The sequence below is a fragment of the Paramisgurnus dabryanus genome, chromosome 3 (genome assembly GCF_030506205.2).
Source record: "Paramisgurnus dabryanus chromosome 3, PD_genome_1.1, whole genome shotgun sequence".
Taxonomy (NCBI): Eukaryota; Metazoa; Chordata; class Actinopteri; order Cypriniformes; family Cobitidae; genus Paramisgurnus; species Paramisgurnus dabryanus.
The window spans coordinates 36766413-36793424 of record NC_133339.1 but is presented as its reverse complement, the minus strand read 5'-3'; the positions used below and the strand labels follow the sequence as shown (position 1 = coordinate 36793424).

Genomic DNA, 27012 nt, shown 5'->3' with positions numbered 1-27012 from the left:
CCTGACTAGGCAAAATCAAAGTAGTGTGTGACTCAGTTGAGTTTGAGGACAACCCCAATCTATTAACACCAATCCTAGCTACTAGAAACTACCTGCACGAGAGTGCTGCTGGCTACCCTGTGACGTCACGGCGACCCGCAGTGTCAGTGATTTCAGTGAAGACGCTGGAGGACGAGACGGTCCACCACCAACAACACACACCACTATCAGATTTGGGTCTACCGGAACTTTTTGGACATCTTGAAAATAAATGGATTCTCCGAGTCCATAAGAAAATACGACGGACTAATTTTCGGTTGTGCGGTCAGGGGAAATCGCTCGGTCGCGCGCCTCTGCCGTAGCGTCGGGCTCGCGCTGGACAGCAGTCGGTGCCGCTGCTGATGGATATACTCTCCAAACAGATAAACAACATACGTTCACATACAGTCTGAGTTTTCGTGCTTGATATTTAACTGTCTGACCGAAGCGTCATTTGCATGGGTGGAGTTGCAGTGCGTCGGTTAATTATGCAAGCGCTCATTGACAAGGGAAGCACATAGCGCGCTAGCATCGCATGCTAACCGCTGTCCAATGTTATGACAGTGATCCGCAAGCCTATAGCGTTGTATCACGCGCGGCATTCCTGTGCGTTTGACTTTGATGCTGGTCCCGGGCGCGAACATTCAATGGGTTTCCAGAAAATAACTTCCCGCTTATTTCATTGATATGGCAAACGGTTAGCCCGGGCAGGCCTGGCTAGCCACTTCGTTAGCTAGTATGAAATCAGTGCAAACCTGCGACCATAATAATGGGTTATTTTTTAACGGTGTAAAAATATAATAACATATCTTATAGATATGGATAACGTAACTAACTGACAACCGGTTGTATTAACTTAATAACGGGCAGCTTGCTTACAGCCAACTTGACATAACGGGTTTTTAAAACCTCGAAAAGTGGCAGGCGCGCGCATGTTTCACCATGCACTTTTTTAAGGCAAAATCGGGCTGTGTCACTGAAGCAAATGCTCGGATAACAGAGACACTGCCTCCGGCTAGTTAGCTAGTCGTTTGACATTAACAAACTAACATGCCAGGCGATTTCATGCTCTAAATAAGAGTAGCCGTTTACACACAGCTCGCGTTGAATCCGGCCAAGTGGCCGTAGCTGACTGTCATTGAGATAGTGGGATGCCCTAAAAACTTGAACCATGTCGAGCAAATCTTCGAGCAAAGAGAAAAAGTCCGGCTTCAGCAAGAAGCTTTTCCGCCGGGGCTCGGTTCGGTCCGTGGGGAGTTTTATGAGCAGAGTCCTGAAGACTCTCTCCACGCTTTCTCACTTCGGTTCCGAGTTGCACGCGGCGGAGGGCGACAAGGACGACGGGGGTTTCAACGCCTTCAAGACCGAGGGCAAGGGATCCGTCGCGTCCGATGAGAGCGACTGCGGGGGATTTCTGCCCCGAGACAAAGTGCCCGGACTGGCCGGTCTGAAAAACCACGGCAATACGTGTTTCATGAACGCTATTTTGCAGTGCCTGAGCAACACGGAGCTCTTCGCGGAGTATTTGGCTCTGGAGCAGTACCGAGGGGATGACACGGACGATGAGAAACCCAACACCAACGGTGTTGTGCAGAGAAAAGGTTGCCAGGACCGGGGAGAGGTGACGGAGCAGCTGTCTGGATTGGTCAGAGCCTTGTGGACCTTTGAATACACGCCACAACACAGCCGAGACTTCAAAGTAAGTTTGTGTTTCATTCTTCATCAGCATCGTTTTTGTGTGGGAATTAAAAAACAAACAAACAAAATAAAAAAAACATCACAGACTTTCAAATGGGTTTAATTTTTGTCATTGAAATTGTAAGGAAACTATAAGGTTTTCTGTGAGTTTTCCTATTCTATTTGGGAATGTTATCTGCCTAATAACACACTACTTAAATTCATTTTTTAATGGTTTTAATGGCAAACAGCTGATGGGTCTTAGTGGTATTTGTAATGGAAACCATTAGAATCTGTAATGCTTTTGACATTCAGTCCTAAACCACTAAAGCTTCTGAAGATCCTCTGCTTGCATGGCAGCATGCGTGACTTTTATAAATGGAATAATAACAACACAAGTACACGCCTGAAGGGTTACTGCATACAAGTTCTCACAGTTGCTCCCAGAAATGGACTGTCATGTGAATTGCCAATGGAGAACATTCACCATTATGGGTGTGTGTTTTTGTAGAGCGCTGTGGCCAGGAGTGCCATGCAGTACCGGGGAAATGCACAGCACGATGCCCAAGAGTTTCTCCTCTGGCTGCTCGACCGCGTCCATGAAGACCTGAACCATCTTGTGTTACCCAACAGCAGAGCATCTGTAAAGGTATGCTTGGTTTTATTTGATCTGCCTCTAACTTTTTCTTTCCTAAAGAGCCCAGACTAAACTTTAAATAGTATTCATCTCTGCCAAGAGAGGTCCTTTATGGAGTAATGCTGGAAGAGCTGAATGTTTTGTTGATGCATTTTTCCTTAGTCAGTCTGGAGGCTCCAATTGTTTACAAAAGTTGCACAGAATGGGGTTTGTATTGGCACCTCCATTAAAGCTTAAGATTTCAATCGTTTATATAGCAGAACAGGAGAAGAGCCAAACGATTGGATTTATAGAGACATTTTATCCTGGAATGACAGGTAGGAGCCTTATATCAGACATCTGTCTAACAAGGATCGGGGCAAAAGGGTTTAGGAGACTTAAATCCTGCCGTATATCAAATGCATGGGACATTAAGTCACATCCTATTGCCTGTTTGGAGGATGGCTCATTTGGTTTCTTTTTACAATCTGTGGCATCCAGGGGAGGGTCAGACACATGCACACTGACATGAGGTCATTCAGCCTGTCTGATTGATTCAAATAAATGTGTGCCAAGAGGTACAAGGGTGACAGTTTCCTGGCTGACTGCTTGAACTGCTCTGGTGAGACAGGAACTGAGCTGGAATCATACATTTACAGATCAGTTTCCGGATTATTATTAATCACTTTCAGCAATATTTATGGACTTGAAGGAGCTTGTGATCATATGGATCTTCTCTCTTCCTTTTTAGTAATTCTTCTGAAATTGGGCACTTCACATGTTTAGATGTATTCAATAAAAAATTTCAATTCAATTTAACTTATATAGCGTGTTTTTTACAATTGTTTATTGTTTCAAAGCAGCTTTACATTAATAGATGCAGGAAAGAACACATAAAAATCGATGAATAACAAAAGCAGCAAAATACAGCGGCTCAGATTAAACCGTACTAGCGAGCGTATTAGTATTGTAACGCATAAAAGAGGGTGCTATATAATTAGCCTGGCTAACACCAGACCAGTCACAAAAGAGAAGGATCCGCACACCAAACAGCTCCCTTTCATAAATTTATTAAGAGTGACGTTTCGGGTCTCTACAACCCTTCCTCAGACCCTTCCTCATAGAGAATGAGACTTGGTCTGGGAACCACATGCTCATTTTCTCATATTTGAGGCGTGGTTTACGAATGCCCAGACCCGTTTATTGGGCGCTACGAATGTCTAAATGCGTCTGTACGTAGCTATAGCCAATCGTTTTAATTATATCAGATGACGTATGTAGAGCAACATCAATTCAAAAATTTCAATATCCGCTCAGTTCCAGACAGGCTAACTATTGCGGCATAAGTATATTACTCAGACGAGTTATGTAAATTCTTTGTTCCAAGCAAGCTAACTATTGTGGGATAAGTACATTTACTAGACAAATTATGTAAATGCTTTGTTAAAGACAAATGTCTTTTAGTTCAGATTTAAAGTGATCAACTGTGTCTGATTCTCAAAAAATTTTTAGTAAATCATTCCAGAGCTATTTACAGATTTTGACTGGTTGGACACACATTAAGTTTACTCCTGATTTTCAACATTTTAGTCTTCGCACAAGTGGAGCTCTGTTGATAGCACACAGTAATTTTAAGCCAAAAATGACAGTAATTGTAATGCGCTTGACACTGGACGTAAACTTGATTTATGAACATACTTTTTTAAGTTATATGTATTTTCTAGATAGATTAACATCTTGTTATGCTTTACTGACATCATTCCTGTTGGCATTCCTGAGTTGGCTGAGGATAAGCAGTGTTTTACAGAAAGTAACAGCACTATTTTGATTTCAGTCTTGTGGTCATACTTTTGAATAAAGGGGTTGAAGGTATGACGGCATACACCGTTGTGACGGACTTAAATGTCAACCACAACAGATGTTTCTATTCTGTGGTATGTAAATAAATGGGCAAGGCTTATTCACTCATGTAAGATGGAGTGTGTTGAAGAAATGGAGAAAGATAAACACACAGGTCAGGAGGACCCGCAATGCAATCCCGAGCAGGAAAATTAGCTTATTTATTTTAAAAAGGGGTGCGACATCTGTGGTGTGGACATGGTTTGAGATACTATAATGTAAAATGAAATTAGTCGTATCCTAATAAAGATTTTTTGTCATACCACCCACCCCTGCTTTGGAAAAGCATGCACTTCAGTGTTTATTGCTTGGTCTTGTTTACATTTTTGTAAGTGCCTTACTGTAATCATGATTTGGGCTTTTTTAAACTGATGGACCAGTTGTGTTTTAAACTCGGAGCGTTTCTTTAACCGGCTTTTCTGTTTATCCATCATTCTTATGTTTGTGTCACCATAGCCACCTATTGAGGAAGACGATGGAGCATTAGAGGGACCCTCACCTCCACTTTCAGCTGGCTCATTTGTCCAAGAGCTCTTTCAGGCTCAATACAGGTATGATGATTGTTCGCTCGTCTTGTCTGTAGGCTGTATTTAGTTTTTTGTGTGTGTGTGTTTGTTATCATCGCTCACTGTGGCATCTGTTGCTTCCAGATCTTCGCTTACCTGTCCACACTGTCAAAAACAGAGCAACACTTTCGATCCTTTTCTCTGCATCTCCCTCCCGATTCCATTACCTCACACACGGTAAGTGCCCAGCAGCCTCCAGTGATGGTGTCAGAGAGAATTTGAGTGATTTACTGTTCATGCTCCATGGTTTGATCACAGCGTCTGTATCTGTAGGCTAAGAAATCATGGCTGTTTGACTTGCTGTCATTTCGATGTTGGTGATATGATTGATCTTCATGTGTTGGATGAAACTAAAAAAGTATGCTTGGAAATCTCTATGAAAGTGATATTAGGCTTTGCTCAATTTTATGGCTGTTGTAAATAGGATGTTGTTTATGCCCATTATGAGTTTTCAATTTACATTCATGCAAGACTAATGGCTTATATAATTGAGATCTGACCATTACTTTATGAATGAATAATCAAGCTATTGTGTTGCTCACATTACAAGATAATGACTATATCCACTTATAGAACGATAGGTGACCATGTAGTTTTTGGAGATGCGATATATTACCATAGTGTTTACTAGGGATACTCCGATGGATAGGCCACAGATTGGTATCGGCCGATGACGGCATTAAACGACTCGATCGGTACTTGCTAAATTTGACGATCTCATGAACTAATCTTTGAGTTTACTTTTATCATCATAGGGCTCACAGATGCAAAATATTTATTTATGTTTTGAATATTAAGAATATAATTGTTTTCTTACATTTCAATTTCTATCTTAATATTCTTAAAAATCACAGTTGTATTCTTAAAAATTATGTGCATTATTATGCTATTTTATTATTCTAATATGTGACATAAAATGGTCTTTAAAAGAAAATACTATCGACTATCGCCGTTATTTCTGGGGAAATTAACCAACCTATGATAAGTAGCTATCGTGACCTGCCTAGATAATATCAAACGGGTATGAAAATAAAGCTTCGGCGACCACAACGAGCACTGTCCACGACAACAAAATACAGCAAAAAGTGTGTTAGCCTAGCTTCAATTTCACACAAGGTTACTAAAAAATGTCTTTAAATAGCCAATAGCTACTATATTGTCCTATTTTACTCACCTGTGATTGAATTAGAGGCAAAGGAGAGTTATAGATCAAATATAAGCTTAACTCACTGATACTTTCTCTCACAACGAATGGCTCAAATGGAGAGAAAGTCAACATTTACACGGCAGCACAATAAGGTTGTCAGTAGGGATGTAACTATATAATAATAAAAACAAATCACGGTACGGTAGTATTTCGGTATGATGCCCGCTGTACGATAATTATTGGCCCATTTACAGGAAGGAAAAACAAATGAAGACTTGGAAAAACTGCCATAAGTGTTTATTAAACAAGACTAAACATTACAATGTACAAAGTGTAGTGTAGTGTTTACAATTTTCATAAAAAGGACAAAAATAATTAGACCATGTAATAAATAGGGCTGGGTATCGATTCAGATGTTCCAGATCGATTCGATTTCGATTCACAAGCTATCAAATCGATTCGATTCCGATTCTCGATTAAATTTTCGATTCCGGTTCTCAGGTAGGTTTTTATACTCGATTCGCGATTCAACTCAATGAATATAGATTTAATACACATACTATATTAATAAAAAAGAACAGTGAACAGCAGTTTAAAGTGGGTAATTAATAAAAAGAAATTAAAAGCCACAACACGTCATGCTTGCAAAATCTAAAATGCTTCCATTCCTCAGTTCAATGTTTGCGGAAATAAATATGAAAAAAATCGATTCTGCTCTTTGAGAATCGATTTTTAATCGACAACGTTTTAAAAAACGATTAATCGAAAAATTGATTTTTTTTCCCAGCCCTAGTAATAAAATAAAAAAATAAAGTTTCAGTTTAGTTTGTCAACTTTTAACAACTCCCAATCAGTCAGGTTTTAAGAATTGAGTCACTCCCTCAATTGACCTAGTTTATTTATTTATTATTATTATTATTATTAATGCTAATGCTTGGTACTCCTTTGGAAGCAATGGTTGTGATTGTAGAATCAAGAAAAGATGATGGGTTTTAAGACGGGTCAATTCCTGAAAACAAAAACAACCCAGTAAAAATGAAAATAGCAGCTTACTTATTCTAGCTGGACCTAGAGCTGAGGTCAGCTCACTCCATACAGGGGAGCGTTTCCCAATCGGAAGTCTGCAGCCTCCATAGGTTGCATTTGTAGGCTGCATACGTCATGAAGACCGTCTTATTTTAGAATATTAACATTTATCAAGTTGACTATTATTCTTATTTAATCGTATATTGTTGTAACATGCTTATGACTTGCGAATGTAATACTCAGTTAACTTAAATACAGCTGGCGTGTAATGACGGATGCAGCCTGCATATGCGACCTAAGGAGGCTGCAGATTTCCAATTGAGAAACTGCATACACACTCTCCTCATTCACGGATTTACTCACACTCGTTTTTTGTATGTCCATCACATTTTTTCCATTCTCATTTCTTGTCACAGCGAACGCAAAATTTTTCCACATATGATATGTAAAATTTGCGTTTCTTTTGCTTTGCCACTAGCCGTATTCGCCATTGTCGCTCCACTTGTCAGAGTGGCACGCATGGGATTATGGTAATTGTAGTTCCCGCATCCCTCCGCTCGCTCAACTTGGCTGGAAAAAACTACACGTGTTGCCCGGAAGACCTAACGTTTTACCGAATCATGATACCGCAATACCACGAAATATATAATATCGTTACATCCCTAGTTGTCAGACCTGTATTTAAGTTATTAATAGGGTTGTTCACACACAGTTCGGAACTGTTTTCTTCTGTCCTCCGACACTAGGATTGCGACGATAAATGCTGATATACACTAATAATACCTGGCTGTTAACTATCCTGAATCGCACAACCGATATGCACAGCTATTTCATGTACTAAAGCTTTATGTCAGTAAGTCCTTATCATCTGAAATCACTGTTAGTTTGAGTCGTTTATAACATTCATTTGAAAAAGCAACAATCGTCAAACATAAACATTATACATATTCTTTATTATCGTGAAAATACCTGTAATATAAATATAAATATTTTCTTAAGACATTTTCTGGAGCTGCGTGTGTATGGTTCTTCTTCTGCGGCCCATATTGAGTTTCTGCACGAGAACGCCCTCTGGCTTTTGGATGTAGAGGCATTTCACCGTAATTCATTGAGAAGCATAGCAAGCTTAATCGGCTGATATGTCGTGCACCCCATCCGACACCAAACCATTAGTGCAATATTGAGGCGTTTGTAGATGCCACAGTCAATGTCATAATGTGTAATCAAAATGCTTGTTGCATACTGGGCGTTGCAAAAAATCACTTGTAAATTTACTGAATCTCACGCTAACCTGCATATATATTTATAACAAAGTTGTATTTAACTACAATATTTCCTTGACACATATTTGAAGTCCGGAAATGGTAGCTCTCTCCCTGATTTAGGTTCTAAATATATTTTCCCTAATTTGACAGTGTAAATTATCCAGTACTCCTGTACTCCACCTCTCTAGTGGTCTCGTGATGCTATTTTAAGAGGCCATCACATAGTTGATCAAGGAGAGCAGATTGGTTTAATATAGAGCTGCTGAATTTATTAATGCACATGAATGATTAAAAAAGCCATACTATTCGAAGAAAGAGTAGATTTACTGCACACCTTCATAGTGAGCAAATGAATGATAGCTGGAAGAGAAGAGGTGCTGAGCAAGATTCGCCTCCGTATCTATATTGAATAAAACCCAACCAGTGGTTTCTTATTCTTAATACATAAAGTTCCCTTCACAAGTGAAGTAATGGGGCTTTGGCTTACTGCACTGTCGGCATCTCTGCGCTTTGATAAACAGTGCGGTGCAAGAGTAGATTCAGAGCTTAAGCTTTACCAGCATGAGAAATGACTGATCTGAGGAAGAAGAAATTTTGTCTGGAAATCCAGTCAAGTGTGACCAAAGCGATAGTTGCCGTCGCTATATCTTTTCCCAGTCCACAGTGGAGTGAATTTCGTCTTGAGCTCCCTTCTTCATTCGGTTTACTCTTGCTTGGCAAGTGGGGTTTATCTCTCTGTATATTATTTCATAGGTCATTTAATTCTTACCCATCTCATGATGTGCCTCTTCACATGGGCAGTTATTGATGATGAGTTGTTGAATCAGGCGGCTATGGGTCACCTTCTGGGGCCACTGCACACTGTTTTTCCCCTCTGGAGAGGAGTTTGATTCCTAATGCGTTTGGAGAGGTGATCAAGCATCATTATATTGTAAGATACTGTGTATCTGTGTGTTTTTTAAATTAAAATCCCACATCTTTGCTTCTATTTAATGGATTATTATAAGAGATGCGGACATGTAGCTGTTTGGGTTTGCAGTTAGGGCAGCTGGTTAAAACTTTGGGTTTATAACTGAAAGGTTGTAGGTGTAAAACCATTGGGACCATGGCAGGTTCTGTGAGACTGTCAATGTAATGATTGTACTGCAATTTGTTTTGGTTGAAAGAATTTGATGACTTGCCTGTATGTTGTTCATTTTCACTTGACTTCCTTTTAGGCCTCTTTATGTGACCGTGGTATATCAAGGCAAGTACTCTCACTGCATGAGGATTGGTGTGGCCGTACCACTCAACAGCACTGTGTCCAGATTGAGAGAGGCTGTATCACGTGAGACCAAGATACCACCAGACCAGGTGCTTGTAACATAGATGTTATTATGCATAGCAATTAAGTGGTTTATAATGGTGCATTATCCTTTCATCTAGATGTCCATTCCAACTAATTCAGTTCAATTTGAACATCTATTAGAATTACCAAGTAAAATAACAAAACTTGTAGTAAATATGTTGTCTTTATAAGATGATGAATAGGGCTGTCAATTGATTACAATTTTAATGAAATTACACCAAATATTGACACGTGATAAATTAAAGACCCTGAAATGAGTTTCAAAGCAAAAATAAATCATGTGCGAGTATATTTTAGTATTAGCGTTTGCCGGCATATTTACACAAACATGAAGCTGTTACTTGAATTGCTATGATGGAAAGAAAATCCATCATTCCAGCATTTGTGTACAGGTCCTGTGTTTGATGAATTGCATTAATTAAAAGTAAAACCAGTTTATTTGTTAAGTAATAATAATACTACAATTTCTTTTATAAAGCACATTTAAAAGCAGCTTCTAAAAAAGAGAGAGAGTTATCCAGTCAGATTTTTTGTCAGAACTTCAACAATATTTTATTGAACATTTTATTCAATAAAAATAATGATAAACTCCCCAAGCAAATCCCCTATGAGTCACTGACCACACTTTAATATATATTTATATTTATATCAGTTCACCATTATTTTGACTTCATACTGAGGTGTGGCCACTAATGGCGCTTTTCCATTGCATTGTACCCCACGGTATGGGTCGGGTCAGCTTATTTTTGGGAGCTTTTTCACTGGGTGCAGTACATAGTACCGGATACTTTTTTTTTTAGTACCACCTCGGTTGGGGTTCCAAGCGACCTGAGCTGATACCAAAAGGTGACGCGAACACTGTAGATCATTGATTGGTCAGTCTGAGAGAATCGTCACTACCAGCGTCATCGCTATAATATAAAAGATTAGCTTAACCTTCATGCTAGCTTGCGCTGTCTCGAGTAAACATGTTGTCATCTGTGCTTTGCTGTAAGTTCCCAAACTCCCTTTTTGTGGTGGAAACATCCACAGGTTGAGAATCAGGAACATAATACCAGTTTTTTCCAGACTTGCAGTTTGTGGCAGCACATTCGCGACGCTCATGTCTGCATATATGCTTAAATACAACTAATGAGGTTCAGAGGAGTGCATCAACTGACGCCACGGGTGTTTGTACAGAAACAGAGGTAGTGATAAACGTAATGTGCAAACATCTATTTTGGAGGTTAATTTTAATTTTGTGGCGGACTGAGAAATAAATGAATGTATGGGGATGTATAGCATTCCGATGACACTCTCATGTGTATGATGTCACAGCAGTAGGCAGCGCAAATATAACGACACGCCAACAATCCTCCTACTCCGAAGTGTTACTAAACTTGATGGAAAAGCTAACCAAGCCAAAGTGAGGTGAGATGTACCGACCTAAACCGTGGGGTACTGTGCAATGAAAAATCGCCATAATTAAAGCTAAATTGCTATTTGTATGTTTGTCTCGCCACATAACTTCATCTACTTCCTGTTTGTTTGCCTTGAGTGTCAATCAGTTCTCTTGTCTGTCTCTCTTATGTCTGTGCAGTTTGTCCTGACTGAAATGTATTACGATGGTTTCCACCGCTCCTTTTGTGACGATGACGACGATCTTGATATCATTCAAGAAAGTGACTCAATCTTTGCTTTTGAAACTCCTGAGACTTTTAGATTAGAAAACATTCGCTCTAAACGAGGTACTTTTCATATATATTGCACTTTGGTTTTGAAAAATCGGATCTAAATTATGTCAAAAAAGCTGAAACTTAAAAAATAAAATTATATAGAAATGGAGCTAAGGTGCTTTGTCTTTAATTGTTTTTAATAATGAACGTGATAATCTGCAGCAATGTTTTTCTAAACTATTTCCAGGGAGCCTCCTTGCAAACCTCAACCAGAACAATTTAAAATATGGAGCAGAGAGCACCCGAACGCCGTCCTTCATGCAGGGTGAGATGAATCCAGCATCACCCAACAAAAACAGTGGAAGTGAGAAAATGATTCTGCTGGTCTGTAACCGAGCCTGCACTGGACATCAAGGACGGAGGTGAAAATAGCAGCCTAAAACATTAAAGTCATATTAACAAAAAAGTTTAATTTTAATTGAAAAGTTTTTTTATTTATTAAATTGTGTTTGTTAGTTGCTTATCGGTCTTGTGGTTTCTAGAGAAATAACCAGTAGGACACTAAAACAGCAATTAATAAAGTAGTACTCTCGTTCAGGTTCGGACTCCCTTTTGTACTGTATTTGGAGCGCACTGTGACTTGGGATTTGTTGCAAAAAGAAATTCTGGAGAAAATGCGTCATCTACTAAGGCCAGGAGTTTACATTCAGGTCAGTCGTGCGATTTTAATTAATCCCAATTTGTGCTTGTACTGTATGCTAGTAATGCTATACTGGTAGGATCAATAAGGTATTAATAAATATGACTTTTGTTACATTTATTTGGCCACATAATACTAACTTAAGTACTTAAGCCTGATTGTAATAAAGTTGACTGATGACTTTAGGTGGGACCCTTTAGTCTGCGTGTGGTCGGTGTGGTTGGAATCACCTATCTGCTACCACAGGAAGACCAACCACTATGTCACCCCACTGTGGAAAGGTTTGTCTGCATCAATACTCTATTCAGAGCACATTGTTTGATTTTATATGCAAATCTATTTCAAATGACCTGATTTACACAACAACGATTTCACCGAAAACTGGGAATGTTTTTGGTTAAGCTATTTGTTTACATGGCAACAGCGTTTTGGAGTCCTGAAAAAGCTAACTTTTGAAGAAAGTGCTTTTGAAAACAACAACTTTTTGTATCCATGTAATTACGAAAACGTGAATATGTTATAACGGTTGCGTTAATTTAGTCTATAAGCATTTGTGAGTATAACCAAAACCACAATATCAGCCTATAGGACTGTATTCATGCTACTCAAGACTACTACCATAGTCTATAAGTCGGAGTATAAGTCGCACTTTTTTCATATTTTTGCCGGTCCTGGAACTTCTAGTCAGCTGCGCCTTATACTTCAAAATTATTTCATATGAACCAAGAGAAACCATTACCGTCTATAGCAGCGGGAGTCCGCTCTTGCTGCTCCTGTATTTATGTAATTCAATGGATTCAGTGATGTGGAATGACTTTGGGACCTTTTTGAACTTGATTTGGCTTGTTGTGTTAATTTAGCCTATTCAGCCTCTCAGGTATGTTCTGTATGCTATTGTGTATCATGTAAATAACTGCTTATGTTACTTTAACATGTACGGACATCTATTCAGCCTGCTGTTCTGTGCTATTGTTTAGTTCAATAACTTGCCTTTCCAGATTTAATGTCTGTTCTTCGGCTTGGATTTTGTGAAATCATTTTCTAAATAAACGCGACACATAGTCTAGTGCGACTTACATATGTTTTTTCCTCTCCAAAATGCATTTTTGACTGATGCTACTTATAATCCGGAGCGATTTATAGTCCAGAAAATATGGTAATGTTTTTCCAACAAAGTTTGCTGCTTTATAGTCCAGGGTCACTTGTAATAATAAACATACATCATTGTCCATCTAAACGAAGTTGTTTGATGCTTTCGCCATCTTTCGATTTTTTATTTTATTTTTTTTTTATCACTCTGTGGAGAGAGTGCATGTGCAAATGTGCGTGTCTTAACATCAGCATCAACTTGCCTTGCACGCATAATACAGCATTTTTTGTTGTTTACGTGGATACATGTAAACGCAAATCTTTTTTGCAGAATTGTCGTGTGTACTTTAAATATTTCAAAAAAACAAAGAAAAGCCTTTTTCAGTTTTTAAACTGCATTGTTGTCTGGTAAACGTAGCCTTGGGCCTGATTTATACTTCTGCCTCGGACCTACAGGTAGGCTCCGCTTCTGTTTTCATTTATACTTCTACGCTACTTCCACCGTTAATAGGCGTGTTCATATATCAAGGCAAAAGCTGAAGCAGCCGCATCTTGTGTATGTTGTTGGAGAAGCATTAGCAGTGATAGTGGCAAATAGACAGCAACTTATGTTACAGCTAAGTTTTTAAATACCGCTTCTTAACTTGGTCAAACTTTGTTTTTACCGTCACAAAGCGTATGCTAAAATGCAATGCTATTAGGGGTGTCACAATTCTTCAAATCCTCAATTTGATTGCATTTTCGATTCCAAGGTCACGGTTCGATTCGATTCTCGATTTGTACTTTTTTTTAAAGAACAGGTTGCATTGCCATTTTTAAACTAGACTTTTATAAAATATAATATCTGACCTTGAACCCGGAGATGCCCTGCCATGTTAATCGTGCTGCCGGTGTAAAATTTGGTACACGCACATACCATCTGTCAGTACTTTGCACCTTAAAAACACACTTTTATTACCGTCAGACAAGATTGTGAGACTATACCCCAATAAGTCATGTTTAAACGCTGTTTAACTCTTTCACCGCCAGCGTTTTTTAAAAAAGTTGCCAGCCAGCGCCAGCGTTTTTCATGATTTTCACCAAAGTTTAATGCCTTCCAGAAAATGTTCTTCTTTAAATATATAAACATACAATATACCAAATGAAAAAACCCTCTGCTTTCAAAAAAAAAAAAACCTTTCATCCTACCTTTAGTGGTTCTTTTGCAATCAGCTTTTGAATATGGGTAGGTTTCTGCAAAAACACCATATTTTGAGCAAAAAGCAGAGATAATTCCATTTTTGTGACGGACTTTTCATAGAGATCCGATTCAGAGCGATCTTTAAAACAGACACGGACATGCAGCAGCTTGCCATAGGGCAATACTTCCGGTTTTAAAAAGTTGCGGAACCTGGTGGATAGCGGTATTGCGGAAAGACGGAAAATCTCGTCATTTGCGGGGAAGCGTTTTCTCTTAATTGACGAGATATCTCGTCAATGGCGGGGAAAGAGTTAAGCAACTGAAATAAGTTGTTGTGAAACTTAAACGAGTCTCTGTTCAGAGAAACAACCGGTCCTGGCACAGACGCCGCTCTGCTGTGCATGCGTGCGCTCCGATTGAGTCCAGCTGAAGGCGGCAGACGCTTACTGTTTTTTGTTTCCCATGTAAAGAGCAGCTCGCGTGGTGTCTCCTGCATCTACCATGCTATCTTTTAACTGGCAGTAGCTAGCTAAGTTAGAGGAGGTTGACTCGCAAGCACTCAACACGTGTGTTTTTTTCTGCTTGGCAAGCCGACCGGATGTGACATTGGGGCGTGGCAGCATCGACAATTACATTTTTTAATTTGAAGGTCGAGGTTGTGACTTAATTTTGATTGAGTTTCGATTTAAAATAGAAATCTTAACGCCCTTAAATGCTATATATTGCAGATTTTTTTTTGAGGGAGGGGTTCTAGCAGACCAATCACAGCACTTGCATTGATGCGTTGTTACATTATTGGGGAGGTGCGCGTCTATGCATAGGCTATGCTGTATCTATAAAGTTACGCCGTAAGTATAAATTGGCCTTTAGAAGACGTGCAAAGGGTTTAATTTAGAGATGCGCTTAAGAGAAGTGCAACTCTTTCACGAGCTATGTTTAAATCACTTTCTTAATAGTTTCTCTAAATAAAGTTCATATAACACCGGGCAATTTAATCTCAAAAGGATTTCAAATTGGGCAGCATGTTCTGTTCTTTGAAGAGCATGATTTGAGCTTTATAGCAGGTCAAGCTGTCCTGCCCGTCCTCAGTCATACAGTAAGCAGAAAGTTGAGAAGCTTTTCACACCGGTCATTGCCGCAAACAGATATTTTAGAGCAGTGACAGTCGAGGGAAATTCAATCCGGTGATTTTGCTGGTATTGTAGTGCACTTTCACTGGAGGTGTTTGGCTTATACAGGTACTTGAGCTGTAGTGCTAGTGGTCATTTCTTCAGTTGACTGCTTGAAGAAATACTTTGACAGAAATGCGGCAGCAACCATTTGGCATAGTTGATACGTGTACTGTTTTTATAAGCTAAATCAAAATTGTGGTTCTCTTGATAAGCAACAAATCTTTGTTTGATTATGTAATCTGTGCCACAGTTTTGATCATAATTGTACACTACACATGTTTTCGTAGTTGACCTCAAATCAAATTAAGCATCTTGGCAAACCGGTCTTTCTTCAAATTCTTGTTTGCAGAGCATATAAATCCTGTGGGCCTGGAGGACCTCCACATGTTAAGATTGTAGTGGAGTGGGACAAAGAGACCAAGGAATAGTAAGTGAAATTGAAACACAATTCCTATTGGTTTGCTAATCTATACAGTGGTCCTAAAATATATTTGGACAGGTAAGTATACATTTCAAGCAAAAAATTGAGAGTTGGTTTCTTTCTAGTCATTAGGCATAGTCTATATAATGTAATGCACCTGTGGTTATTGGGCAAGGACACTTGTGTGTGAACTGACTTGTGACCAGTTTAGTTTTGTATTTTGTGTAATGCACGCAAAAGCTTATGGAAAACATTTCTGTGCAACAAATATAAAATGAGAATATTATGTAATCAGTATAATACATGTTAGAGAAAATCCCACAGGAACAGAATAATTGTTGATGTGTGACAGTGGTTGCCAGCAGATGTGCCCGACTGCTCTGTTGAGAGATTTGTGACTAATGCGTGTTGTGTTTTATTTTTTCCCTGCAGTCTGTTTGGACACACTGAGGAAGAGTACATCCCTGATGCTGAAAGTGTGTATATGCACAGAGAGCAACACCATCAGCCGCAGGCCTGTACCCTCGCTCAATGTTTCCAACTCTACACCAAAGAGGAACAGGTAACCATCGTCTACCTCTTCAGCTGTTGTTACATCATATTTCTTTATTCTTTCAATTCCATTTTTCAAGAGCTGCTTTAGTAGACACAAATGTCAAGGTTGCTGTATTTCTGCTGTCTGTGCCTTTTTTAAAATTGCTAGTTCTTTGAAAACACATCCTTAACCCTGGAGAGGCTCCACACAGTGTATAAATATACACTGTGGTTAGCCGGAACTGGCCTCGGTCAGTTAAAGTGGGGTTTGGAACTGTGCTACATGGAAAATTATGAGACATCCAGATTTGTAAATCTCTTGAGACTGATTTTCTGTATACCTTCCAGTTGGCTCCAGATGATGCCTGGCGCTGCCCCCACTGCAGGCAACTGCAACAGGGTCGGATTAAACTCAGCTTGTGGACCTTGCCCGACGTTCTCATACTGCACCTAAAGAGGTTTAGACAGGTACAGCTAGGACACTAAACCTGCCCAAATTGTGGTTTTATCATGAGGTGCTAATTGGTGGAAGAGTGTCTTAGATCTGAAACTTTTTTGATGCCATTTAAATCTGCACATACAGTTCTGCTCAGCTGTGATTGGATGAGTTAGAATTTTACCACCTACAGTAATATAAGTGGTAGGGATTTAATTATTGAGTAATTTTCTCGATTCTGATGATTTGTGTGCATCAATCTTAAATTTAGATTTCTTTAAAACCTTAATCTTTTGTTTAAATTATTGAATCACAAATTTTTATTAATTAATTAAAGTATTTAAAAAGATATAAAAAATTAAATCAGTTTAGCACTGGTGCAGGTAATTACATAATTTTCGCTGACTTGCGATCTTACATAGTTTGCACGTGTACAGTAAATTTTTTACATATACACATCAAAGGTTCACACTAATTGAAATGTTTTAGTTTTGTTCACACTAATTGAATATGATATTAGTTTAATAGTTTTTTTTAACATTGCTAACTATTTTAACATTAATCGAATTTATATAGATATTTAGAACAAAAAAATTATTTATAATATACAGTTTTGGTTTTCAGTCGACTGTCCGAGATTCAGACGAATCTCACCTAAAGGATTATTAGGAAAACCTGTTAAATTTCTCATAAATGCAATGGTGTAATGGTGTGGGATGTTTTCTTGGCACAATTTAGGCCCCCTAAGTGCCAATTGGGCATTGTTTAAATGCCACGGCCTACCTGAGCATTGTTTCTGACCATGTCCATTCCTTTATGCCACCATGTACCCATCCTCTGATGTCTACTTCCAGCAGGATAATGCACCATGTCACAAAGCTCGAATCATTTCAAATTGGTTTCTTGAACATGACAATCAGTTCCCTGTACTAAAATGGCCCCCACAGTCACTAGATCTCAACCCAAGAGAGCATCTTTGGGATGTAGTGGAAAGGGAGCTTCTTGCCCTGGATTTGCATCCCACAAATCTCCATCAACTGCAAGATGCTATCCTATCAATATGGGCCAACATTTCTAAAGAATGCTTTCAGCACATTGTTGAATCAATGCCATGTAGAATTAAGGCAGTTCTGAAGGCGAAAGGGGGTCAAACACAGTATTAGTTTGGTGTTCCTAATAATCCTTTAGGTGTGTGTAAATTTTTTAGTTTTGGCGCATCACTGGTTATCACAATTAAAACATTTTCAGAATAGTTTGTCATTTGTTTGTCTTCTTTTTACATTCAAAGGCAAGTCCTTTGAATCTTAGTAAATGTATTTGTTGAAATTAAAAGTACTGTATTTTCCAGACTATAAGTCGCTCCGGAGTATAAGTCGCATCAGTCAAAAATGTGTTTTGAAGAGGAAAAACGTATATGAGTCGCACTGGACTAAACGTCGCGTTTATTTAGAAAATGATTTCACAAAATCCAAGCCCAAGAACAGACTTTTAATCTGGAAAGGCAAGTTATTCAACTAAACAATAGCACACAGAACAGCAGACTGAATAGGTGTCCGTACATGTTAACGTAACTTTACCATTTATTCACCGAACACAATAGCATACAGAACATACCTGGGAGGCTGAATAGGCTGAATTAACAACACAAGCCAAATCAAGTTTAAAAAGGTCCCGAAGTCATTCCACATCACTGAATCCATTGAATTACATAAATACAGGAGCAGCATAGAGCGCTCTCTCGTGGCTGTAGATGGTAACAGTTTCTCTTGGTTCATATTAATTAATTTTACATAGAAGTCACAACTGACTAGAAGTTGCTGGACCAGCCAAACTATGAAAAAGTGCAACTTGTAGCCTGGAAAATACGGTATATCGAATAGAGAAATTCTATTGTTTTTAATCTAGTTTAATTATGAATCAAATTGAATCGAATCGTCATTTTGAAACGCATTAAAAACGTATTAATCGTTGATCAAATCGATTCCCTATATACCCAAAGATTCCTCTTCACTGGTATTGATGTTTCCGAGTATCTTCTGCTGAACAATTACTACCTGCTACCATGGCTTATGTTTTCTAGGATGCGGACAGGAGGGTGAAGATGCAAAACATGGTGCGATTTCCTTTAATAGGCATGGACATGGCACCCCATGTGGTGAAGAGAAGCCAGAGTAGTTGGAGCCTACCCTCCCACTGGTCACCATGGAGGCGACCCTACGGACTTGGTCGCAATCCCGACGACTATCTTTATGACCTGTATGCTGTGTGTAATCATCATGGCAACATGCACGGAGGACATTACACGGGTACCACTAGGAGCAGCAATGCTAGCATTAAGTTCAAAATGGTTTTCTGTGGGTGTTTGTTTGTTGAATTTAATAACATGTCGTTTACTCTAACAGCTTACTGTAAGAACTCCATTGATGGACAGTGGTATTGCTTTGATGACAGTGAAGTTCAGCCTGTAGCTGATGAGGATGTCTGCCAGCAGACCGCATACATTTTGTTCTATCAAAGGAGGACAACTATTCCCTCCTGGTCAGCAAACAGCTCGGTTGCAGGTGACTCTAGTTCCTTATTGGGTTTTGGGTCGACACATTTGCAAACTCTTTTTTCAACCTTAATGAAATCAAAAATGGATTTTAAAGGATTCAGTGGATGTCTGTTAGCTTTAAGGCCAGTGTGAGAAATTAACTTTTGGAAGAGGTTTAATGTAAAATGTCAAGCCTTTATTTTCTGGGAAGGTTAACCAAAAATATTGATGACTTGTCTTTCACCCTAGGGCATATGCAAATTTATGTCCAATTAAATGCTTTATATCTTAAGAATGTCCCTGTCCCTATTAGCACCTACTACAGAATAACAATAACAAGTAACAAATCATAGTTTATGGCTGTAATGTAAATGTTATTGGCTGTTTAAAAAATACAGAGCTCTTTAATATGCCCAATACAAACGGTTTCAGTACAAAATTTGTCCTCGCAGAAAAGAAAACTAAGCTCATAAAGTCCTTTTATGGGGTGCATAATAGCAGTATTACATTATCATACATGTACGTTTATTGATTATTTGTTCTTGATTCTTTGCACTGTTATGTAATAAAATGTATTGTAAAGCTTTAAGTTTACACTATAATTGTCAGGCTCCACCAGCTCATCTTTATGCGAACACTGGGTTAACCGGCTACCAGGAAGCAAGCCACCCAGTCTGGCCTCTGGAGCCTCCTCTAGACGCACATCCTTGATCTCCTTGGCCGAGTCTGGGGAGTTTCCTGGTGATCGCAGTGAAGACGATGGTGAAGAACATTGTTACGTCTCCTAATCCTAACCTAGATGTTTATGTTTTCCAGTTTCTTTATGATGTAAATCTGTAGAAGCTAATTAGTACTATTAGTATTTTGCCTTCATCTTCTTTGTGTCTTCTTATTCTTTGTATTGTGCCAGTGTTTTACTCTTGCCTTTCTTTTATTGTCTTCTCTCTCTTGTAGCTTTAGCGCTTACTAACACAGGATCTCCCGCCTTGCTCAGTTAAGACAAAACTGCATGCCAATGCTCTTTTCATTCAGTCTGACATCAACACATTAGGTTGAAAATCTTAATCTTTGCTTTTTAGGAGGATTCTCAACGCGGCCCTTCGTGAGGAGCATTCAACGTCAGAGCTTGTCCTCCAGATCTTCAGTTACCAGCCCTCTGGCCTTCAGTGAAAATGGAATGAAACCTTCCTGGTCTTTATCAACAAAACTACAGATAAGATCCAACTCACCCTCACGATTCTCTTTGGATTCCCGTTCTTCTCCTCCTCTAGAAAGGATTGGAGAGGCTTGTGATGACAAGGTGTCCACGTCTTGCTTTGGCAACTACAGCAGACATGAGCGCCAACCCAGCAGTAAGGCCCCCCTGGCCATGATGGAGGGTAACGGAAGCGATGACAGCAACGGGAAACGGATCCTGGATGAGACCTATTGTCGAGCTCCGGTACAGGCTGACAGAAAGAGCTCTAAAGGTGAGCCTGTTGACAACAACAACCAGATTAATGCTGTAGATCAGAACACGCTTGGAGCGCTCTCTAAAGAGCAGAAGCAAAAGATCTCTGGATCGGTTCAGAAAGCAGAAGGATCCGGCAGCAAAAAGAGCTCCATCAAGACTAAGGGTGACCAAGAGAAGTCCGTTAAGAAGCGCCAGAGCACTTCGTCCATTACAAAGTCTCCATCTTCACAAGTGTCTTCCAGCCCTCAAACAAAGGGCACCAGATCGACCAATCTCAAAGAAAAGAGCGATTCCCCCAAAAGTACAAAGGGTACACCTTCTGGAACGCCTTCTAGAAGGAAAGAGTCACTGGCACAGGTGTCTCCAGTGACAGGAGGGACAAAAGGGAAGACACCTCTCACTTCCACTCCACAATCCTCTGCCTCTCCATCACCCACATCCAAGAAAAGCTCCTCAGTGGCTGAGAGGAACTCAATCTCTGGCAAGAAAAAGCTGGTGGAAAGAGGCTCCAGCAAGGATTTGGCACACACCAGTCCCCTAGCAGAGAAGTCCAGAGCTAGCGCTTCCCCACGGACATCCCAGCCTAGAAGTGCAGAGGGAAGTCGCCTAGAGAGGAAGCCGGTTAGAAGCTCCAGCAGTAGTTCCTCAGTCACCAGCCTGCGCTCCCCAAGCGTCTCCTCAAGGGACCTCCATCGCTGCAGCAAGTCAGAGGACAAGGGACTCTCGTTTTTCAAGAGCGCACTGAGGCAGAAAGAGACCCGCCGGTCTGCTGACCTGGGCAAGGCCTCAATTCTTGCCAAGAAGGCTGCTGAAAGGACAGCCAGATCCAACAGCCAGCATAAACTCAATAGTGCCGAAGACGGGGAAGGTTCGGGAAACTCCTCCAAGCAGGTCTCTCCAGAGTCACGTTCCAACAAAGCTGCCACAGAGGAGAAAGAGTCCTCAAAAACATCTACCCCTGTCAAACGCTCCCTTTTACCAGTAGGCAAGTCAAAGTCTTCCAATTCTGAGACTAGTCTTCAGTCTCCTATCAATGGGAAGAAGCCACTTGAAAAGGTGGCATCCTCTAGAAAGCTTTCTTCCAGCATGCAATCCTCTGCACGGCCAACAAAGACGCCTCAATGAATTTTTAATAGCAGTTTCATTATTTTCTGTAATGCAGCTATTTTTTGATGTGCCTAAGAAGAATATAAAGTATATAGTATATACCTGTATTTTACTTTTCTCAAAGAAAATATGTAAATTATCAGAAGCGCCTTTCTATCCTGCCATGGAACCAAATCGTTGCCTCTGGCAAGGAATGGTATATGAATCTACTACTGTTTATGACTCTGAATAGGAATGTTTTAACTTAGCACTTTGTACATATTTTCTCCCTCAAAAAACTCTAATAGGTGACATGTAAAATACTTTATAACTTATTTTTTTCTTTCTTTGGACTAGTCACTTGAAATTCAAATCTTGCGATACAGTATATTCCTTGGAGCACCGTACCAGCGTGCTCCACTTCTACACTTGGTGCTATTTAAAGTCCGGTGGTCCCCTGGCACTGATACAGTGTAAGATTAGGAAGAGTTACGTCATGCAGAATATGAAACTGTAGACCTACTGGGGTTCAGCAGTGAACAATCTTATTTGTACCTCTCAACGCCTGCTTTCGAATCCCAACTATTTCTTTTTGTACTAGAGAGTAGCTACAAGTGTTCAAGTAGCATTACTGCCCTTAGAAATGTGCGCAACAATGTTAACGAAGGTGATCTTTCGAATAGTAAATTAGTGGAGGACAATCTTAAAGCTCAGTCTGTTTATTCCAGGAAGTGTAGGCCCTGCATGATAACTTGGAGTTTTTTTTGAAATGGGGGTAAATAAGAAACATATGGTCATACTTGAACCATTTTATGTTCGCCAAATTCGATGACAACTTATAGGCGCAGTTTTAATTTTGCTGGCTTTGATCCCTTGTGTGATTGTCTCCATATTTATCTCTGGACAACCAGTGCAATAGTTTTCAACACTTTATAGCAGAAAAGATAAAGACTATTGGAGAAACGTAACCCTAATGTCATTATATTTTGCAAACTAACGATTTTAAAGATTAATACTGTGCATATGCAATATTAATGGACTACATTTAATCAAAGTATCACAACCAAATTTTCAGAAATGTCATAATTTGCTTCGCATTCATTTTTAATTTGCTGTTTTTTTTGTGCGATTAGCACTTAATTTACAGCCCGTTCGAAACTTCCCCCGCAAATAGATCTTTCATTTTTGTAATTCTCAGTGCCACAAACACCTTAAAATAGTTCATCCGGTTCAAAATGTTATTTGTGATAGGAGAAATGTAAGTCTAGCAAATCATGAGAATTTTGTGACATCTGCATAATGGTGTCATTACATCAGCTACTATTCAGCTCACTGCCTTGTAATTAAATCATTAATCCAAGCAGTGCTGATGCCACCGTTGAACCCATCTCTTTTTAAGACTGCCTTTTGGTCTTCAAAACGCACCCTTATCCCTCAAAACACTTTATAGTAAAACAAATACTTTAGCAGCGGACATGCTAATATGTAGCAACCTTTTTCATGTTTTTACTTTGCGACAGGCCCGTATTGTGTGTGTACACTGAAAAGTGTTTGTAAAAAAGCAGTATTGCATGATAAAACTGACGCATGCACTTAACTATGCAAGTGACCGTTGCTAAACAAAACTATGTCTGCTTTTTTAAGTACACCAGAGAGCATGAATCCTTTCCTTTATTGCTTTTTGCACAATTTTTTAATTTCTTAAATAATGTAATATAAGTACATAAATTATTAGCTTTATATGGCTGATCCAAGTATATCATTCAGCGTTGTATTCTCCATTTCATTGCCGTTTTCCTTTTACACACATTTTTTTATTATTAATGCTTTATTACTTTATCTCATAAGGTGTCTAAGGGTATGACCTCTCTTTCTCCACATATTTAAGTTTTATATTTTTATACTTCGAACCGTTTTGCTGGTCATGCTGTCAAACGTAGTACGTAGGTTCATATATGTTACCCGTGTTTATTTCCTGCAGTACTGACACGTTCAACACTAAGTCATTCCACGTCTTAAGTTGTGAAGTTGCTGGACCGTGGCACATATGGTTTGAGCCATATGCTAGATGTGTACGGAGAAGTGCTGTTACTTCTCTACTTAAGTCTTATTGAATATAGGATATATTAAATTGCTCATGGCTAGCTCAGATGCCTAATATGAGAAGGTTTTATCAAAGCTTTGTATAGGACAGATTATTTTATCATTAGAATAAAGACTTGCGGTATGATATGTGTGCCCTTGGTTTACACACTGGACTTGAATGAATTATCTTTGTACCAGAGCAGTTTTCGCGTACTGTTCACAAACTGGTACCCACTTGATGGGCTGACAACTGGACTGCCATTTTATTATATTAACAGTCTGGGTCGACCAAAAGAGGAAAATAATATTTGGTTTGAACAAAAACCATGTAAATGTTTGGTTGCATGAGACTGCGTCAAATGCTTTAATTTATTTGTACGTTTTATGTGTGTATGCACTTTTTTTATTTTGAATTACTTTTTTATTGTTTCGAAGAATGCATTTGATTTGTATTCATAACATTGTCTCCCCAATGTAAGTTGGAGATTGAATTATAATTAAAATATGGACTTGTATTAAAGGTCTGAGCTCAGATTTGTCTTTGAAATTATTTTGATTTCTGGGAAGAGGATTATGCTAACATGATGTCAAAGCTAGAAATTGGTGTTTGTGAATGCAACAATTACTAAATTGTTTTGAAGTTTTATTCTGTATCACGAAACAACATGGCAGTCTGTATTATCCAATGATGACCACTAGATGGGGCTAATCTCCTTTCTTTAATTCAGTATGCAGCAAAATCTCAAGCACAACATGTGATACGAGTACCAAAATCAGTTTTCACCTTGGCCTCCTCAGAACTCCGTGTGTCTCTCTTTCGGTGTCTACTGTTTTTTTATCGATCCAGTGAATTGTACAAAAATTGTGTCAGACAATTTATTTTATTACTTGTGTGTGCTGCTTGTTTCTCCTTTTAGTTTCAATGGACGTACCGTTGCTGATGCAATATTTCTTAAGCTGAGTTAAACTTCACGCAACCGAGGCAAAGCAGTGAACATCAAGTGGAGGGCAGATGTCCAGTTGGACAGTGCGTTCGATTTGGTATGGACGCCATTGGTTTGCTACCACAGCTGCTCATTTGCATACACTGCACCTTACTTAACTTTGTTGGATTGCTAATGGCCCTTAATGGTCACTCATGTCATCAAAATTTACAGCGCTCTTTTACGATGAATGATTTGTGGTTGCCTTGTTGTTGCAAATAGGCATCAACCGACAGGTGCTTTACTTTTTGTTGCTTGTGTGTGATTTTCTCTACATCCACGATATGCACCTTATTACTGATTTTAGCAAATTTCTGAGTTTATTACCATTATCTTTCTCACTCAGATATATTATTGTGGACTGAGCATCTCTAAGGCTGAAATCCTAATATTGCCTTTTTTTATGGTTTTATGCTAGGGTGACCGTACGTGCCATTCTTCCCGGACGCATTCTGGCCAGGATTTCGGGTGCGTCTTCCGGAAGTCACATTTGTCGACCACATACTTCATTGAGGTTTACTATTTCAGGTTCTATTTCAGAAAGGCAACCCGTACGTTTTAAGGTAAGAATGAAACTAAGATTCTATGTCTTATGTTTTAAACTGAAAAGTGAAAACCTTGATGACGTGTGCAGTCGACACAACTTTGGAAGACGCACCCGAAATCCTGGCCAAGACGTATCCGGGAAGAATGGCACATTTGGTCACCCTTTATGCAGGGAGGTGCATTTCGAAATTTGCAATCTTTGTAATCCACAAGCGCCTGTGCTGCCCTGCTTGAACAGTGGCCAAAATGTTTGTGCATTGCAGAGAAAGTCAGGCTATTATTTTTATTAACAAACATTTTTGAGGGTTTATACCTCCTTAACCTTAGGGACAGCTGGAATATTTATTGTTTGCTTTTAGCTTAACTTGACTCAGTTTTTACGGCGCTCAGCAGAGGTGAAAGCTGTCTCTAAGCAAACTGCATTGCCAAAGTGTTTCGAGGCACCAGCAGACTTAATACTGCATTTCAAACATCATCTCTTTTCCATTTGGGTTGTGCTTTTTAAATACAGCTTCATCGGCATCTCTCCTTCCCCCCTCTTCGTTATTCTGACAGCCTTTTGTGTTAGGGAACAGTCTTGGTTTTTTGTGTTATCATTAGCAGCTATTTTTGAGGACTGCTGTGCTCGTGGTGTTAAGTGCAAATGCATTGCTGTATATTTGCGATACTAATTTACACGGCCTAGCAGAGGCTAATCTAAAATGTTGCTTATACAGTTTAATCCATAAATGTGACTCTGGTCCACAAAACCAGACATAAGTAGCATGGATATATTTGTAGCAATAATAACCAACAATACATTGCATGAGTCAAAATTAGTTTTTTTGCACAAATGATTAGGGTATTAATTACGTAAAGACTTATTTTATGAAGATACTTTGAATTTTTTTTACTGTAAATAAATCAAAAATTGTTCAAATGAAGTCCTGATAATACTAATGATAAATACATTTTTAAGGGGATTTTCTCAATCTTATCTTGGCCAAATATTGTCCTATTCTAACAAACCATACATCATTGAAAAGCTTTCAGGTGATGATATATTTCTTATTAATTAGAAAATATATATTTAGAAAATATTTAGTTAGCTTTCAGATGATGTACGGGTCAATGACGTGACGTTAAATATTTTCTGTCCGTATGGATAAATTAAATGTTAAAGACTTAAAATTTCAAAATAAATTAGCAGATTACTTGCATTCTCTTTTTTTGAGGACCAAGTCTAAAATTTTTGGTTTTATTTCATTTTGAAAGACCATTTGGGGTATAATTGCAAAAATGATAATGTGGTGTGTGTCAATTGGTGTAACTAGTATTTTTTTTTTAAATTAAAATATAAATATATTCATAAGAAAATGTGGAATAAAATATAAGTTTTATCTAGTTTAGTGTAATATGATTTTTTACATACATTTTTACATCATTTGTAAAAGATTATTTGGAAAGCAGAGCTGTTTTCAGCATATGTCAGGACAAATATTACAAAAACACATTAAAATTTACATTTAGAAATAACTAATAAAATGATCATTTATTATTATTATTTTGCTTACATGCCATTAAGGTGGATAAAATCT

The 27012-nt window shown here is 38.8% G+C and overlaps 1 protein-coding gene across 2 annotated transcripts; it reads left to right on the top strand.

The window, feature by feature from the left end:
• Nucleotides 1–24438, top strand: usp31 (ubiquitin specific peptidase 31). 2 transcript variants are annotated; one of them, XM_065256732.2, is made up of 17 exons: nucleotides 1–1717; nucleotides 2207–2344; nucleotides 4667–4761; nucleotides 4861–4953; nucleotides 9432–9567; nucleotides 11142–11289; nucleotides 11465–11639; nucleotides 11816–11927; nucleotides 12104–12198; nucleotides 15708–15785; nucleotides 16212–16341; nucleotides 16662–16781; nucleotides 18830–19055; nucleotides 19152–19310; nucleotides 19892–20044; nucleotides 20237–20275; nucleotides 20362–24438. In XM_065256732.2, the coding sequence occupies exons 1-17, from the start codon at nucleotides 1190–1192 to the stop codon at nucleotides 21858–21860; spliced, it is 3924 nt and encodes a 1307-aa protein (XP_065112804.1). In that variant the 5' UTR covers nucleotides 1–1189; the 3' UTR covers nucleotides 21861–24438. The 2 variants fall into 2 exon arrangements, with proteins under 2 accessions (XP_065112804.1, XP_065112866.1); XM_065256794.2 differs by lacking the exon at nucleotides 20237–20275 and having other exon boundaries at nucleotides 2–1717.
• Nucleotides 24439–27012: the final 2574 nt, after the last annotated feature.